We start from the raw sequence: 19,655 nt of genomic DNA on the forward strand, positions 1-19,655 counted from the left end.
TTCAGGATTTTGAGGAAAGATTTTTACAGACTTGGATGGAATATTCAGGAATGACACTCGCAGAGGAAACTGACACATGGGATGCAAGCAATTTAAATCCATTAAAAACGGCTTTTGTAGCCGGTGTTAAACCTGAAGTTTCTGGTGCCTTGAATTTGGTTTTACCATCTTGGGCCACAACTGGCACATATCGAGACATAGTTGACCGGTGCATTCAGATAGATCGCGGTTCACGCAATCAGACAAGCTCATCAGCAGTGACTAAAACACCACCACAAGATTCAGGGCAAACATGTACCCTGGCTCCATTAAAATCACGTAAGGAAAAAATACCACAATGTCTTTTCTGCGGTAAAGTAGGACACTGGATGCCAAAATGCTATCTTAAACCACAGATGGATTCGAGAGATGATAATGAAGTAGACAATTTTCACTACAATACATTTCCACCTCGTGGTCAACCACATAATGCGCACAAACAAGATGCACCTAAGGTAACGTACCAACAAGACAGACCCAGATTTACGTACAGGGATTCTAAAACCTCCCAGCCATTTCCATGTAAGGAGGAACCTTACCCACGTGGGGAAGAATCTTACCCATGTAGGGAGGAATCTTACCCACATGGGGACGAACCGTACCCACGTAGGAATCTACACTATGATAACAATGCTATGAATGAAATGTTAAACAGCTGTCCTCCAGCTCAAAGACGTTCTCTGTATGATAATTCAAAAAACTACTAGACCCCACTCTTGATGATTCTCTCCATTTCTCTCTACATGCACTTTTGCAGCAGAAAAATGATGGATTATATATTTCATTAAGAGTGGAATGTATTCATATCGATTTTTTATTTGACACTGGAGCTGAACTTACCTGTGTTACTGAACAGAATGCTGCTTTCTTTCCCCTAACTTCAGAGAAAATTGAAGCTTTTGCTGCAGGAGGAGACTCTGTCCCTCTTCGGAAGACTAAACCACTGCTCTTAGAATTTGGACCACATCAACTGATAGCGTCAATATGGGTAGGTCTGATAACACAAGCACTTCTAGGTATGGACATCTTATCACAACTAAATTCTTCACTCAATTTCAATAATGGGAAAATTACCTGGTCCATTAGACACATAAAAAAAGATGAAATTCAACATCATCCAATTTGGGCAATTGACAAAAATGATTGTGGTCTTTTGAAAATGGACCCAGTTACTTTCATGGGATCAGCTCCACCTTGTACCAAACAATACCCCATTAGCAAAACGTCAATTCAACATATTCTACCTATAATAAAACAACTTGAAGAAAGGGATATTTTAGTGCGTATTCACAGTTCATCAAACAGCCCTGTATGGCCTGTGAAAAAGGCTAATGGTACATGGCGCCTTACTATTGACTACAGAAAGGCAAATCATTGTCAGAAAAGCTCCTTTAGTGGCAGATCCGTCTACAATTTTTAACTCTTTAACTTCTGACCTTCAATGGTTTTCAGTCATTGATATGGCAAATGGCTTCTGGTCAGTACCATTAGCTAAACAAGTGCAACCATGGTTTGCTTTTACAGTCAATCAACAACAGTACACATGGACTAGACTACCGCAGGGTTTTCACAATAGCCCAACTGTTTACCACATGGCTCTGCAGAATCACATCAGGCAACTGCCTGATCTGCCTTCAACCATTATTCAGTATGTAGATGATGTTCTGTTAGCCTCCATCAATAAAGGGGCTGGTTTAGCTCACCGGGCTAAATCGCTGGCTTTTAAAGCAGGCCAGCAGCACGGTTCGATTCCCGTACCAGCCTCCCCGGACAGGCGCCGGAATGTGGCGACTAGGGGCTTTTCACAGTAACTTCATTGAAGCCTACTCGTGACAATAAGCGATTTTCATTTCATTAAAGATGACCATGAAAAGGACTTACGGGTGGTCTTGAACTACCTCAGTACTAATGGTCACAAAGCTAGCTTTGCCACAGCACAAATTACTCAGGAAGAAGTTGTTTACTTGGGACAGAAAATTTCCAAAGGCAAAAGGGAACTTACTCAGAACAGAACAGCTGCCATCAAAGCAGCTAAAGAACCCTCAACTGTACAGGAAGTCAGATCTTTCTTGGGACTCTGTAATTTTAACAGAAATTGGATTAATTCTTATACTCATAGCATGACGAGATAACATAAGGTCTCCATTGTTGCAGCAGTGAGGTCAGCATGAGGTCTCCATTGTGGCAATAGGTAGGTCAGCATTAGACCAGTTTTTGCTGGTTTTGATAAAGCACAATATCCCATGAAAAATATACAAGCAGGCAACAATTGGAGGTAATGTTACATCGTGAAGATGGACAGCTTGCTATCAAATCAAATGTGTTTGAGTCTAACCCAAACCAATTAGGATTATATTGGGGTGTGATCGGATCGCTTAAGACAGATATGAAATAGTATATCCACGGACGATTTGGCCACCATTTTGAGAGAAAGAAAAAGAGAGAAAGGAAAAGCGAGAGAGAAAGAAAAAGAGCCAGAGAGAAAAAGAGAGAAAGCGAGAAAGAAAGAAAAGGAGAGAGACAGAGAAAGTAAAGGAAGAGAGTTAGAAAAGAGTTCTGTATTCATATTTCATTTTCAGACTTTGACTTTTAAAGTTGTGTTCGGGTGATTGTCTCAGAAGATAATTCTTGTGATTCTTTGAAGAAAATTAAATCGTCTACAAACTACCTTTTAAATAATTTTCAAGTTGTAACCAATGAACTCCAAATAAAACAATTCTTATTTGCACCTGACAAGTTTTAACTTGAATTTCTACTGAGTTTCAGCAATGTACAAGAACAACCGGTAACCCTGAATTGAATAAACTTTGTAATCCTAAGATCCTTCAGGGGAGGGGGGTTTGTGATTCATCACACCTGTTGTGACTGCAACAAGCTCACAATACATTCCAGATGTTGGCTCTGTTGTTATTGTTTCTGCTCTCACTGACATCCAGGACTGCATTTTGTTCATTCTGACATCTGGTGAATGGTGATGATTGGAGAGTTTCTTTCTGCTGCACTGGCCAGTCTTAACACCTCTGCCTCCAGTGGGCTGACCATTTTTGAGCCTCATTGCGATTACCTGGTTCCAAGTTTGACGAGGAGCACAGAATGAAAAGGTGTTTGCACGGTGGAAGATATTTCGTTCCAAAAGCAGCCATGTTGCCATGAAGATGGGCTGTTGTGGTTACATGGTTCTTTCGTCTAATTTATCTGGGTGTTTCTCGCAGAAGGAAACTGTCATGGTGTGAGGGGCAAGTTGTCTGTGGTAGATTGGGAAATTACAATAAACATATCACTGAAAGTGGCAACGCAGGTGGATAAGGCAGCTAAGGAGGCAGACGGCATGCTTGGCTTCATTGATCGGGGCATTGAGTATGAAAATTGGCAAGTCATGCTGCAGCTGTACAGAACCTTAGTTAGGCCACACGTGGAATATTGCCTACAATTCTGGTCACCACATTACCAAAAGGATATGTCACCCAAGTCACATCCAAGGCTCGTAAGAAGTCTTACAACACCAGGTTAAAGTCCAACAGGTTTGTTTCAAACACGAGCTTTCGGAGCACGGCTCCTTCTTCACCTGAAGAAGGAGCCGTGCTCCGAAAGCTCGTGTTTGAAACAAACCTGTTGGACTTTAACCTGGTGTTGTAAGACTTCTTACTGTGCTCACCCCAGTCCAACGCCGGCATCTCCACATCATGACATCCAAGGCTGGAATCGAACCTGTGTCTCTGGTATTGTGAGCAGCTGTACCACTGTGCTGCCAAACTGTATAGCTTGATTAGAGATGGGTGTGCGGGAAAAACTTTATTTAGGAGCAAGTTGTCAGGACTTCTAACTTCCTGTCTATGAGGTTGGCGGAAGCTGCGATGATTACTGATTTCAAAATGAAATAGCATGGGCGCATGAAGGAACTAAACTTGCAGCGGAACATGGTTATTAAGGAGTAATTGCACTGACTGGTTGGCTCAACAGATTCGGTATGGTTTCAAATTAATGAATGGATTCCTTCTGTGCTCTAATCACTGTGACTGGAAAAATATAACATAGATACACAACTATATCGCAAAACTAAAAATAATAACATATGTTTTATTACAGAACCATCAATGATATATCTAATCTGTACTATATAGTAACAGTAGACATATCTGTTTCTGATAATTTACTGCCCTTCAATTGTCAGCCATCTCCTGGGGAAACCAGCCCTTTCATTGTGAACATTAGGAAAGAGATCATCCTTTTAGCCAGACAAATAAATGTGTCAAGCTGAGGGAACAAAGGGTGTCAATTTATTTAAGAGAGAGAGAGACCTGGGCCAAGCTTTCCAGAGTCTGCACCCTCCCCGGATTCACTTCCTTTCCCTTCAGTTGCTGCAAGTGACCAATTGAAGATGAGAATGAGAAAAGAAATGGAAAGGGGAGAAAATAAAGTATTTTACTCAGATGTTGGAGACAGGAGGACGTTTCAGTCTGTGTGGGGCTAAATCAGTCACACAAAGCCCACGTTTTGATTGGCTGGAGGAGCAGAGTCCTTCCGGCGTCACCTCTTTCTATTGGTCAAAACCCGAGTGGAGTGGTCAGGGGGTGGGCACTTGGCTAGAGCCATTTCCCCAGTGCCAGAGTTTGTGGGAGCAGCCTCCATTCTTTACCTCACTGAGGGTAGTCTGTATTTAATACGAAAGTACTTGGAAATGAGTATTTTCCACAACACGTGCAAGAGCAGCATGATGAGGAGAGAGGTTTTCTCATGGAATTGAAATTCACATCAACAACAAAGTGCTATCGGCATGAAAAATGCCTCCACAATCGAGCAACTTAACTGAGAATACAGACCCCGGGATTTCAAGATGAAACCCCTTCATCTCTTACATGACTTATCAAAGTACGTAAGATATACCGTAATATGAACAGCTATTTCCTGAAATCTATCAAATGCTTCATATGCTTCCAACAACTCATATTTTTATATGACTTATCCAAAGCTGTAATGGAATATCTCCACATCATCCTGGTGGAGCAGACTCGATGGGCCAAATGGCCTAACTCTGCTCCTATATCTTATGACCTTCTGAAAGGGGGAGACATTGATTTGCTCCCAGATGTTGCCCAGAGGAGGAAGTTTTAGTCTGAAACTCATTGTCTAACCTCCACATTGTGACATCACAAAGGAGCTCGTCCTAAATCAGCCAATAAGAATACATCGGCTACGCGATGACGTCACTGCATGTGAGCGCACCCACCCGCCGTGCGGACACGGGAGACCCACCCGCCGTGCGGACACGGGAGACCCACCCGCCGTGCGGACACGGGAGACCCGCCCCCACCCTTTGTTCCCCCCTCCCCCAGCACATCGTTAAGACGGTTTCCAGGCAACTGGCTGACATTTCCGGACACAGCGAGAAGCCGCTCGGTGGTCGCCCGTTCGCCCCCGGCCCGGGAATGAGCATGTCTCAGGGAGCGGAAAAGCTGCGCAAGTGCAGTGGAGCTCACTTCCGCTGACCTTACTATTCAGGTGTTGACCAATAGGGAGACAGGATGACCGGAAGGACTCTGCTCCTCAACCAATCAGAGCTCCCCCATTGTCTTAATGCGGAAGCTGGACATGGAGGTTTGTGCCGAGCAAAACTGTTGTTCCTCCAACCCTGAGTGAGCTTGAGCTGCACATAGACTGAAACCTCCTCCTGTCTCTAACATCTGTGAGTCAAACACTTTCTTTCCTCGCCCTTTTGATTTATTTTCTCATTCTGACCTTCAGTTGGTGACTTGCATCAACTGAAGGGAAAGGAAGTGAATCCAGGGAGGGTGCAGACTCTGGAAAGGTTGGCCCAGATCTCTCTCTCTCCGAAAGACATTGACATCCTTTGCTCCCTCAGCTTGACACATTTATTTGTCTGGCTAAAAGGATGGTCTCTTTCCTAATGTTCACAATTAAAGGGCTGGTTTCTCCAGGAGTTAGCTGACATTTAAGGGGTCAGTGTACAGGACAAATCCAAACCAGCCAATTACTTCCCTGTCAGAATACTGTTCATCATCAGCAAAGTGATGAAAGGAGTTACTAACAGCGCTATCAAGTGGCACTTATGTAGGAATAACCTGCTCATGGACGCTCAGTTTGGGTTCCACCAAGGTCACTCAGCTCCTGACCTCATTACAGCCTTGGTTCAAACTGAATATCAGAGATGAGGTGAGAGTGACTGTCCTTGACTTCAAGGCAGCATTTAACCAAGTATGGCATCATACATCAGCCCTAGCTGAACTGGAGTCAATGGGAATCTGGGGGGAAACTTTCCGTTGGTTGGAGTCATACCTGGCACAAAGGACAATGGTTGTGGTGGTTGGAGGTCAATCATCTCAGCTCCAGGACATCACTGCAGGACTGATGGGTTTCCTCCGGGTCCTCTGGCTTCCTCCACAAGTCCCGAAAGACGTGCTTGTTAGGTGATTTAGACATTCTGAACTCTCTTTCTGTGTACCCGACCAGGTGCCGGAGTGTGGCGACCAAGGGCTTTTCACAGTAACTTCATTGCAGTGTTAATGTAAGCCTACTTGTAACAATAATAAAGATTATTATTAGGAGAATTGGGAGGGTGACTATTAGATACAGCAGAGTGAGACTGGAAGGAGAGTGAGTGGGACGGAGATTTAGAGCATTTGAGGGAAAGAGAGAGAGCAACGAGTGTTTGCTAGAAACTAGAATTGTCTGTTCTGAATTTCTTATCCTGCACTGACAGTGATCACTTTTGTAAAATCTTTTTGCAGGAAGTTAGAACAAGAGGTGTTTGAGGCCGATATCTCAAACTAAATATCACATCAAGAACTGACTGAGTCACTCAATTCTTGGGAACCGAATATCATCGGCCTTTGAATCTAGAAGGAAAAATGTTTGTCTATTCTGTGTGCTTCAAGAGATTTTAAACATCAGTGTGTGTGGAGAAGGACTGAGACACATACACATCCGCGTGCGACTGTTACAGAGCACTGGCTGTGGAAAAAGCTTTTACCAGTTACACAGTTTGAAAAAATACTGCACCATTCACATCAGGGAGAAACTGTATAGGGGTTCTGTGTGGCCGAGGCTTCAGCTGATCGTCCGACGCGGTGAGACGCAAGATCACCCGGACCATGGAGAAACCATGGAAATGTGAGGACTGTGGGAAGGGATTCAAAGGCCCTTACGGGCTGGAAAGGCATCAACACAGTCACAATGGCGAGAGACTGTTCACCTGCTCTGTATGTGGGAAGGGATTCACAGCCCCGCACGAGCTGGCAAGGCATCAACGCAGTCACACTGGAGAGAAGCCTTTCACCTGCTCTCAGTGTGAAAAGGGATTCACTGACATTGGCAACCTGCGGAGACACGAACGAGTTCACACTGGAGAGAGGCCATTCATCTGCTCGGACTGTGGGAAGGAATTCACTCGGTTATCCCACCTGCAGAGACACCAGAGAGTTCACACCGGGGAGAGGCCATTCACCTGCACTGTGTGTGATAAGGGATTCACTCATTTACTCAACCTGCAGAGCCACCAGCGAGTTCACACTGGAGAGAGGCCATTCACCTGCACTGTGTGTGATAAGGGATTCACTCAGTTATCTAACTTGCAGACACACCAGCGAGTTCACACTGGGGAGAGGCCATTCATCTGCTCTGTGTGTGATAAGGGATTTGCTCAATTATCCAACCTACTGAGCCATAATGTCACTCACACCAAGAGCAGGCCCTTTAAATGCTCTGACTGCAGGAGGGGTTTCAAAAGCTCTCAGCTACTGATGTCCCACCAGCGCATTCACTCTGAGGAGAGACCGTTCAGCTGCTCTCACTGCACAAAGAGCTTTAAAACCTCATCCAACCTGATGAAACATGAGCGAGGTCACACCGGGGAGAGCCCGTTCACCTCTCCAACTGGAAAAAGATTCACTCGGTCATCACTTGCTGAAACACAATGTCACTCACACCAACGAGAGACCCTTTAAATCAGGGGTGGGCAAACTATGGCCCGCGGGCCACAAGCCATTCACCTGCTCTCACTGTGGGGAGGGATTCACTTAGCCGTCCAACATGCTGAGACACCAAAGGGTTCACAAGTGCTGTTGGGTTGGATTCTGCTGTTATTCCTGCTGTTAATCACATCCAGGACTGAACCTGGAGTGGGTGGAAGGGTTTGTCTCATCAACTCCTCCTGGTGCTCGGTCGTGGCGACCCTGGTGAACTACTGCTCCCCGGACCCGGAATACCTGACTCTGAAGTACCGTCCATACTACCTTCCACGGAGTTCACTTCTGCTCTCATCACAGCGGTCTACATCCCACCCCAGGCGGAAGTGAAGAAGGCGCTTGATGAATTGTAACCGCTATAAATAACAATGAAGCAGAATACCCGGAGGCCTTGTTCACCGTGGCCGGGGACTATAACCAGGCCAACCTCGAGTGTACAGCCAAAATTCCACCACCACATCTCCTGTCCCAACAGGGGACCCAACAACCTTGACCACTGCTACACAAACATCAAGGGGGCCTCTCAACCCATCCCCTGACTGCACTTCGGAAAATCGGACCACAAGATGGTGCTCCTTCTCCCGGCATACAAGCAGAAACTTAAGAGGGAGAATCCGGTTAAGAAGGTCGTACAATGCTGGTCTGAGGTACCAGAAGAGCTCCTACACGACTGCTTGGAGTCAGTGGACTGGTCCATATTCAAGAACTGAGCAGCCAACCTAACCGAGATTGCCAGCACCATCACAGACTTCATCAGTAAGTGTGTAGAAGATTGCGTGCAAAAGAAGGTAGTATGTATGTTACCCAATCAGAAACCATCGCTTAATTGGGCGATTCACTCATGACCGAAGGCCATGTCTGAGGCGCTGAAGGCAGGCAACCCTGACCTGTACAAGAAATCTATATATGACCTCTGTAAAGCCATCAGATACTCCAAGAGACAATACCAAACTAAGCTAGAGTCACAGACTAACGACAGGGACTCTCGTTGGTTGTGGCAGGGCTTAAACAACATAACGGGCTACAAAGTAAAGCCGAGTAGAATCTGAGGCAACAGCGCACCCCTTCCCGACAAAACCAATGCATCCGATGCTTGTTTCGAGCAGGAAACCAACAAACTGTTGTCAACTGCCCCAGCAGCCTTGGACACAGCCATACCCACCGTCACAGTCTCCAAAGTCAGATTGGCCTTCTTGAAAGTGAACCCTCGGAAAGCGATGGGTCCTGACGAGATCCCAGTTCGTGCACCCAGATCCTGCGCTGACCAACTGACAGGTGTGTTTGAGGACATCCTCAACCTCTTCCTACTCCATTCCGTGGTTCCCACCTGCTTCAAGAAGACCACCATCACCACATTGCCAAAGGAGAACCAGGCAACGTGCCTCAATGACTACTATCCAGTGGCCTTGACATCGATCATTATGAATTGCTTCGAGATGTTGGACACGTCAACTGCATACTCCCAGCATTCCTTGTTCCTTTGCAATTCGCATACTGCCACAACCGGTCCACAGCAGATGCCATCTCCCTGGCCCTATTCTCGCCCCTGGAGCATCTCGACAACAAGCACTCCTCCGTCAGACTCCTATTCATTAACTACAGCTCCGCCTTCAACACCATAATCCCAGCCAAGCTCATGTCAAAGCTCCAAAATTTAGACTCCTACCAGGTTCGATTCCTGCTTGGGTCACGGTCTGTGCAGAGTACGCACGTTCTCCCCGTGTTTACGTGTGTTTCCTCCAGGTGCTCCGGTTTCCTCCCACAAATCCCAAAAGACATGCTTGTTAGGTGAATTAGACTTTCTGAATTTTCCCTCAGTGAACCCAAACAGGTACCAGAGTGTGGCGACCACTGGATTTTCACAGTAACTTCATTGCAGTGTTACTGTAAGCCTACTTGTGACAATTATAAAGATTATTACCACTGACTTTTACCAATTTTTACAGATGCACCATAAAAAACATCTTATCTGGCTGCATCACAGCTTGTGTTATGGGCCAGAGTTTGGAAAACTCCAAATTATATCATGGAGTTCACCTGACCTCCAACTGTCGGTTTTGGTTACGATGAGCACAATTAATTTAAATTTCACCATTTGCTGAACCTGGATCCCTATTGCATTACCCTGGGTCTCTGGATTACTGGTCTGGCTATTGTTTTCCCAGATGTGTTTTGTGAGAGATGAAGTCACTATAGCCAATAATTCTGAGCTGTTTTCGAGTTGTTTCCTTTACGTCCTGTACTTTCCCACTAACTTGCAGACAAAACAGCTGCAACTGTACTGTGTATAACTGTGTTATGGTAAATACTCCTTAAGATGCTTCGGTTCGCTGAAGCATTCCCTGCATGTTTGTAATAAAGATTCCCAAACTTTAACCAACTCTGGACTCCGAGTGACATTTGTCCCACAACAACCCGGTGTCAGGAACAGGATCCACTGATGGCTCTGATTAAAGGAAAGTCCCTGTGGACAGCAGACACCGGGGTGAGTATTGTTTGTTTTATACCACCCTTGCTTAGTTCAGTCTGACTGACCACTGGGGCCTCCTCAGAACCTCAGGGATCTGTTTCTGGTCTGTTTCTTTGACGTCCATTCAATGTAATTTCAATAACTGGAACATTTCAGGCAGGGAATTGTCGGTTTTACACCAACGATATGTTTGAGGGCGATGTTGAGGTCCCCGTGACTGAGAGGGTTTTGTAGCTGCCGACAAATGAGGGGATAAAGCTGTATGGGAGGATAAACAGAAAGAGTTAGGCAGTTGGAGAGAGTTTAGTGTGTGTTCAGAGGTCCCAGATAGGGGTTAGCCAGCATCATCACATTGATGGATCTGCACAGAAAAGGTCCAACCAGATGGAACATATAAGATCAAGGTGAGGTAAGTGGCGCAGAGATTTGAAGTCTCTGGGGAGAAAGAGGTCAGAATGGACTTGCCCACAGCAGGAAAGGTAATTTTGAAATTTCTTTGGAGCTTTTTGGGACATTTTCTCAGAACGTTCACTCAAGAAACATAAAAGTTGCATTTGCGCTGGGGGATCACCTCCAGAGGGCAGTGTTTCTGCAACACCCTAAGGTGCCAGATGTAGATGGAAGACTTTGGAAGTTCAATAAGTTTGTCGATGTTTTGAACAATGTTTTGGAGTGTATGGTACTTCTCAGATCAGTTTTGTTCAAGTCAGGTTGTCTCCACCTGAAGGCAGAAGCTGCCGTGCTTTATTGGTACCATGGCAGGAAAGTCTCGGCCATCTTTATGATGCATGTTGATGGCTGCCTATGTGGTGGTGCTAGTGAGTTCCAAAACAATGTTACTGACAGGATCAGAACAACATTTAAGGTTGGAGTCAGGCTTCTGGGACCTTTAAATAAATTGGATTGGAAATCGGGCAGTGTGGGTCTGATGTGACTTTACATCAACAATCTCAGGGAGACGGTATGAACCCTGCCACAGTCAATGGGGCCGGGGCCTCACAGAAAGATGAAGATGTTTCCAAAGCTGGGACTGAGCTGCTGCAAAGTTGAATTGACTAATTGGATTGGCTGGGCACACAGCCAAGGCCGGATACAAGTTTTGATGTCTTCGAGCTGAGTTCTGTCATGAAACGTCCAAAGGTCGAGGACATTTAATGAGCAAACAAAATATTTTAAAAATACAAGGTGGAGAAATGTGTGCTGAAATTTCCACCTTTGGGTGAGCTGAAGAATATAAAATGGATAGTTTACAGTGATGCCTCTCACTGGCAGGAGACTGTCTCAGTGTCTGTACACTGAGTGATGTTTAAATATCTCTTTCAGCAGCAGAACAGACAAACATTTCTCATTCTAGATTCAAAGGTTGATATACAGCTCCCATGAATCGGGTGACTCTATCTGATCTTGACGTGATGTTTGGTGTGAAATTTCTGACTGTCAATTCTCCCCTTCTAATATCTTTTAAAATGAGTTTACAAACTTCATCACAGTCAATGCTGGATAGAAATTCAGAAAGGAGAATTCTAGTTTATTTGGAACTCATTGTTACTTCTGAAAAGCAAACTCCCCCTCCGTTCTCACTCGCTTGTACCTGATATTCACCCTCCCAATTCTCCTGAAGGTGTGATTCATGCTGATCCACAGATGCAGGGTCACTGCCTCATGTCCCAAAGACAGACACCCAAAAATATTAATGCAGGTGGCGAATGGTCCATCCATATGCACCATTCGCTGTACAACAAAACAATTGATTTATAGTTCTGTATATCACAGTGAGGGTCTGTGAGGAAGAATTTAATTTTGACAATGAGTGGACATCATCTGAAAATCACGACGGTGGTGGAAGTGGAGAATAATAATAATAACTCCCTCCCTAACAGCAGTGGGTGTCCCTACACCTCAGGGATTGCAGCAGTTCAAGAAGGCAACTCACAACCACCTTCTGAAGGGCAACTGGGGATGGGCAATAATTGCTGGGGGAACCAGCAATGCCCACATCCCCTAAAATGAATTAAAAAATACTTGAAAAAATAAATAAATTTAGAGTACCCAATTATTTTTTTCCAATTAAGGGGCAATTTCGCATGGCCAATCCACTTAACCTGCACATCTTTGGGTTATGGGGGTGAAACCCATGCAGACACAGGGAGAATGTGCAAACTCCACACGGACAGTGACCCAGGGCAGGGATTCGAACCCAGATAAAAAATAATAATTAAAAAATGAAATTTGGTGCAGACTTGAAGGAAACCACTTTGCAGCGAAAGAGGGATGTAGAGGTGAAATGGGACCGTCAGGATTTCTCTTTCTTGAATCAGCATGGACTCGGGTAACTGAATGGACTCCTTCTGTGTCGTAATGATACATGGCTGGAAATATATAATGTAGCTACAGTACTTTATTACATAACTAAAAATAATAGTGCACTTAATTACAGAACCACAAATATCTAATCTGTACCATAGAGCAACACAAGACATATCTCTGTCCGATATTAATTACTGCCCCCTTAAATGCCAGCCATCTCCTGGGGAAACCAGCTCTTTAACTATGAACATTAGGAAAGAGACCATCCTTTTAGCCAGACAACTAAATGTGTCAAGCTGAGGGAGCAAAGGATGTCAATGTCTTTAAGAGAGAGAGAGACCTTGGCCAAGCTTTGCAGAGTCTGCACCCTCCCTGGATTCACTTCCTTTCCCTTCAGTTGCTGCAAGTGACCAATTGAAGGTGAGAATGAGAAAATAAATGGAAAGGGGGAGAAAAGAAAGTGTTTTACTGACAGATGTTGGAGACAGGAGGAGGTTTCAGTCGGTGTGAAGCTCAATCTTCATTCGCAAAAAAAAAAACCCGCGCTCCAATTGGCTGGAGAAGCAGAGCGCTCCCACTCTTCCCATTGGTCAATACCTCAGCAGGATGGTCACGGGGTGACGACAGCGCCGAATATAATAATTCCTATTGGCTAATTCAAGCAGCGCCCCATTGTGATGTCACAGCGGAAGTGAAGGAAAAATTCTCCCCAGGAGATGCTGACATTTGAGGGGACAGCAAATTAATATCAGAGAAAAGCCCAGTGTGGTTATATGGTACAGATTAGATATATTATTGATGGTTCAGTAATAAACTACATTTATTATTATTTCCAGTTGTGTAATATTGTACTGTGGCTACGTTATATAATTCCAGACATCTTTTCTTTGTTCTTTAGAAAATAGGCGAGTTTTAGATTGAGGATCTGGATTGGCGCAGGCTTGGAGGGCCGAAGGGCCTGTTCCTCTGCTGTAATTTTCTTTGTTCTTTGTTCTTCTCTCAGAGGGTTGTTAGTCTCTGGGTTTCTCTTCCACAGGGACCAGTGAAGTCTGGGAGTGACTGAATATATTCACCGTTGAGTTGGACAGATTTCTGATTGAGAGGGAGTCGAGGGTTATGGGGAATCAATAGGAAAATGGAGAGGAAGCTGAGAGGAGGAGGGATTACTTCACTCTAGGATGTGGTGGAGCTTTGGAAATCTATACCCCAGAAAACTGAGAAACCCCGGTGATCAAGTATTTTGAAGACAGAGATTGATAGATTTCTAGATATTCAAAATGTCAAGGGATATGGGGTAAATTGTGGAAAATGGTACAGAGGTAGATCGATCAATGATCTTATTGAATGGATAAGCAGGCTCGATGGGCCGAATGGCTGACTCCAGCATCTATTTGTTATGATCTCTGAGTCCGGGACAGAAAGCAGTGAACACGGTAGCACAGTGGTTAGCACTGTTGTTTCACAGCTCCAGGGTCGTTTAAGGTTTGGGTCACTGTCTGTGCGGAGTCTGCACATTCTCCCCGAGTGTGCATGGGTTTCCTCCGAGTGCTCCGGTTTCCCCCCACAGTCCGAAGATGTGCAGGTTAGCTGGATTGGCCATACTAAATTGCCCTTAGTGTTCAAAAATGTTAGGTGGGGTTATGGGGATCGGGTGGAGGTGAGAGCTTGAGTAGGGTGCTCTTTCCAAGGACCGGTGCAGAATCGATGGGCCAAATGGCCTCCTTCTGCACTGTAATGCTTATGATTCTATGATCTGTAAATCAGCCTGAATCAGCACCTTCAGCAGAATTGGGAGGGTGAATATTAGATACAGCAGAGTGAGAATAGAGAGAGAGTGTGTGGGATGGAGATTTCCTGCTTTTCACAAATAAGAGAGAAAAGAATGTTCCAGAGAAACTAGAATTATCTGAATTTCTACCCTGTACTGACAGTGATGTATTTTGTAAATTCTTTTTTCAGGATATTAGATGATGACGAAGAAGAGACAGAAATCTCAAATGTCACGTCTCAATCCGACAGTCACTGAAATATTTGGCAACTTAATATGGTCAGACTTTGAATTAAGAAGGAGCAATGTTTGCCCGATCTGTCAGCTTCAAAAAATTTTAAACATCAATATGACTGGAAAAGCACAAAGACATATGGACACCCGTGTGAGAGTGTTCTAGTGCACTGACTGTGGAAAGAGCTTTAACCAGTTGCACAGCTTGAAAAATCATTGGACTATTCACAGCGGGCAGAGACTGTACATGTGCCCTGTTTGTGGACAAGGCTTTAACTGGTTGTAAAGACACAAGGACACTGGCACCATGGAGAAACCCTGGAAATGTGGAGACTGTGGAAAGGGATTCAGATGCCCGTCTGTGCTGGAGATTCATCGGCGCAGTCACACTGGGGAGAGGCCGTTCAGCTGCTCTCAGTGTGAAACGACATTCACTCAATTATCCCACCTGCAGAGACACCAGCGAGTTCAAACTGGGCAGACGCCATTCACCTGCTCTCAGTGTGGGAAGGGATTCACTCAGTTATCCCACCTGAGGACACACCAGCGAGTTCACACTGGGGAAAGGCCGTTCATCTGTTCTCAGTGTGGGAAGGGATTCATTCAGTTATCCCACCTGAGGACACACCAGCGAGTTCACACTGGGGAGAAGCCATTTACCTGCTCTCAGTGTGGGAAGGGATTCATTACTTCATCGAGCCTGCTGACACACCAGCGAATTCACACTGGGGAAAGGCCGTTCACCTGCTCTCAGTGTGGGAAGGGATTCAGTCATTTTGCCACCCTGCAGACACATCAGCGAGTTCACACTGGGGAGAAGCCATTTACCTGCTCGCAGTGTGGGAAGGGATTCAGTAATTCATCCAACCTGCAGACACATCAGCGAGTTCACACTGGGGAGAGGCCGTTCACGTGCCCTCAGTGTGGGAAGGGATTCACTCAATTGTCCAGCCTGCAGGCACACCAGCGAATTCATACTGGGGAGAGGCCTTTCACCTGCCCTCAGTGTGGGAAGGGATTCACTCAATTATCCAGCCTGCAGACACACCAGCGAATTCACACTGGGGAGAGGCCGTTCACAAGTGTGGGAAAGGATTTTGTGATTCATCCAACCTGCTGAGACACCAACAAGTTCACAAGTGATTACAGGGGTTAGATTCTGCTGTGATTGTTTCTGCTTTCAATTCAATGCAGCATTGCATTTCATTCACTTTGTCAGGTGGTCGATAGGGAGGGTCGGAGTGTTTTTTCCTGCTGGACTGACCGTTCCCACGACTTTGCCTTCAGTGGGCTGATGCTCTTTGAGCCTTGTTAAAAATATTTGGTTTCAAATTTCACGAGGTTCACAGAGTGAGAAAGTGTTTGGAAGTGAAAAGATATTTAGTTTGCATTTCTGTTTGGAAGTACCCCGATGCGTGCCACATTGCCATGAAGATGGGCTAAGGTGGTGATATGGTTTCTTTCCTTAATTGATATGGATGTTTCTCACAGAAGGAAACCGTTGAGGTATGAGGGGCAAGTTGTATGTGGCAGATTCGTTACTGCCAATAAAAGTTATGATGTTAGACAGGCAAGCACTAGCATTTAATTTTTGTCACATATTTACATAAAATATAGATTATATTAAGAAACAAAAATCCAAAGGGAAAAGTGATGAAATGGTAGCTTCCATGAAAAGTTAAAGATTCCATTAGATCAAAGAAAGAGGCTCATCAGGTGGCCACAATAGTAGTAACCTTTTTTAAATTATAAATTTAGAGTGCCCAATTCATCTTATTCCAATTGAGGGGCAATTTAGCGTGGTCAATCCACTTACCCTGCACATCTTTGGATTGTGGGGGTGAAACCCACGCAGAGACGGGGAGAATGTGCAAACTCCACACAGACAGTGACCCAGAGCCGGGATGGAACCTGGGACCTCGGCGCCGCGAGGCAGCAGTGCTTAATACTGCGCCACCGTGCTGCCCTGCTAAAATAGAAGTGAGCCTGAGGATTGGGAACCTGTTTTCAAATTCAGCAAAGAAGGAGCAAGAAACTGATAAAGAGAAAGGAATAGACTAGCAAAGGCCAATGTGGGTCCATTCCAGACAGAGACAGGAGAGTTTATAATGGGGAATGAGGAAATGGCAGAGAAACTAAACAATGTGTGTCTGTCTTCACGGAGGAAGATACAGAAATTGTCCCAAAAACACTGGAGAACCGAGGAGCTCGTGATCACGAGGAACTGAAAGGAATTAGTCTGAGCGAAAAAGCAGTGCTGGAGAAATTAACAGGATTGGAAGTCAATAAATCCCCAAAAGCTGATGCTCTACATCCCAGAGTGTTGAAAGAGGCGGCTGGAGAGATAGTGGATACATTGGTGATCACCTTTCAATATTCTGGACTTCCAGTGATGGTAATGTGCTGAGTGGACACATATCAGGTGGCTCTCCTCCAAAGCAGAACCAAATAGGCACTTTTAGGCATATTTTACCCAGAAATTTGAAGGCAAATTAATCTCAACTGAGAAAAGAAAATCTGTCAAAATTCTCTAGATTCAGGGCAGCACGCTGGCGCAGTGGGTTAGCACTGCTGCCTCACGGCGCCGAGGTCCCGGGTTCGATCCCGGCTCTGGGTCACTGTCCGTGTGGAGTTTGCACATTCTCCCCGTGTCTGTGTGGGTTTCACCCCCACAACCCAAAGATGTGCAGGGTAGGTCAATTGGCCACATTAAATTGCTCCTTAATTGGAGAAAATTAATTGGGTACTCCAAATTTTTTTTTTAATTCTCTAGATTCTGGAATGGAGTAGGCCACTCGGCCCCTCGAGCCTGCTCCACCATTCAATAAGTCCCTGGCTGACCTAATTGTAACCTCAACTTCACACAGGCCCCTTAGAAAATAAATCTGGGAGATAGTTATGGGAATAAGGAGATGGCAAAGGAGTTAAATAGATATTTTGCATCCGTGTTGATTATTTGATTAATGCTAAAAAATATGGGGGAGGAATTAAATATCACTACCAGAGATGTAGTCAGAACAAAGAACACAAAAAAGTACAGCACAAGAACAGGCCCTTCGGCCCTCCAACCCTCAGCACAGATCATGATGCCCTAACTTTAAAACAAACCTTCTGCCCTTACTCGGTCCGTATCCCTCTACTTCCTCCCTATTCATGGACCCATCCAGATGCCTCTTAAATGTTGCTAATGTGCTGCTTCCACCACATCCTCTGGCAGCGCGTTCCAGGCACCTACCAGTCTCTGTGTGAGAAACTTACTGCTCACATCTCCCTTAAACTTTCCCCCTCTGACCTTGAACCTGAGCCCCCTTGGAATTGACACTTCACCATTGGAAAAAGCCTCTGACTATCCAACCTGTCGATGCCTCTCATAATTTTGTCGACCTCTATCAGCTCTCCCCTCAGCCTCTGTCTTTCCAATGAAAGCAATCCTAATTTATTCAACTCTCCTCATAACAAACACCCTCGAGACCAGGCAACATCCTGGTGAACCTTCTTTGCACTCTCTCCGAAGCTTCCACATCCTTCTGACAATGTAGTGACCAGAACTGCACGCAATACTCCAAATGTGACCTAATCAAGGTTTTATATAGCTGCAACATGATTTCCCAGCTCCTGTATTCAGTGCCGTGGCTGATGAAGGCAAGCATGCCATATGCCTTCTTAATCACCTCGGCAACCTGTGTTGCTACACAAGGGAACTGTGGACCTGCATGCCCAGATCCCTCTGTAAGTTAATGTTCTAAGGGTTCTGCCATTTACAGTATAATTCATACCTAGATTTGATCCTCCAAAACGCATCACCTTGCATTTGTCCGGATTAAACTCCATGTACCATTGCTACCATTGCTGTGCCCAAGTCTCCAATCTATCTACATCCTGTTGCATCCCTCGGCACTATCAGCAACTCTGCCAATCTTCGATTCCTGAAACTTACTGATCAGACTACCCACATTTTCTCCAGACCATTTATATATGCTACAAACAACAGAGATCCCAGCATTGATCCGTGCGGAACACCACTAGCTACAGATCTCCATTCTGAAAAACACCCTTCCATCGCGACTCTCTGTTTCTATAACCAAGCCAGCTCTGTATCCATCTAGGCGGCCCACCCCGAATCCCATGTGATTTTAGTTTTGTACCAGTCTGCCATGTGGGACCTTGTCAAATGCCTACTAAAGTCCATATAAACTGGATTCACAACCATCCCCGCATCAAATTACGTTGTCACCTCTTCAAAAAACTCAATTAAGTTGCTTTTTAAGACATGACCTTACCCCGTACAAAACATGCTGCCTGTCACGAACGAGTCCATTTTCTTCCAAATGTGCATATATTCTATCCCTCAGTATCTTTTCCAAAAGGTTCCCCACCACTGATGGCAGACTCACCAGTCTATAATTTTCTTAAAGAAGGCTATTCTAAAGAAGGCATTGGCTATTCTCCAGTCATCTGGAACCTCCCCTGTGGTCAAAGAGGATGTGAAGATATCCGTTAAGGCCCCAAGCATTTCTCCCCTTGCCTTCCGCAGTAGCCTGGGATAGATCCCATCCGGCCCTGGGGACTTGTGTACCTTAATGCAATTTAGGATACGCAACAATTTCTCCTTTGATATATTGATGTTCTCAAGAGCTGTCACACACCGATCCCTGACCTCAACATCCACCATGCCCTTCTCCCTGGTGAATTCCAATACAAAATACTCCTTAAGGATTTCACCCACTTCCTGCGGGTCCACGCATAACTTTCCTCCATTGTCCTTGAGTGGGCCTACTCTTTCTCTTGCTAACATCTTGCTCCTAATATATGCATAAAAAGTAACGGGATTCTCCTTAACCACGTTTGCTAAAGA

General features: G+C 45.1%; 1 protein-coding gene across 1 annotated transcript; it reads left to right on the top strand.

Annotated features, from left to right (window-relative positions):
• Positions 1-13,471: 13,471 nt before the first annotated feature.
• Positions 13,472-16,374, top strand: LOC119951827 (gastrula zinc finger protein XlCGF8.2DB-like). The gene is made up of 2 exons (XM_038775192.1): positions 13,472-13,574; positions 14,758-16,374. Exon 2 carries the CDS (start codon positions 15,108-15,110, stop codon positions 15,918-15,920), a length of 813 nt encoding a protein of 270 aa, XP_038631120.1. The 5' UTR covers positions 13,472-13,574; positions 14,758-15,107; the 3' UTR covers positions 15,921-16,374.
• The last annotated feature ends 3,281 nt before the right edge of the window (positions 16,375-19,655 follow it).

This window comes from Scyliorhinus canicula, chromosome 17 (assembly GCF_902713615.1).
Source record: "Scyliorhinus canicula chromosome 17, sScyCan1.1, whole genome shotgun sequence".
In the NCBI taxonomy this organism is placed as follows: Eukaryota; Metazoa; Chordata; class Chondrichthyes; order Carcharhiniformes; family Scyliorhinidae; genus Scyliorhinus; species Scyliorhinus canicula.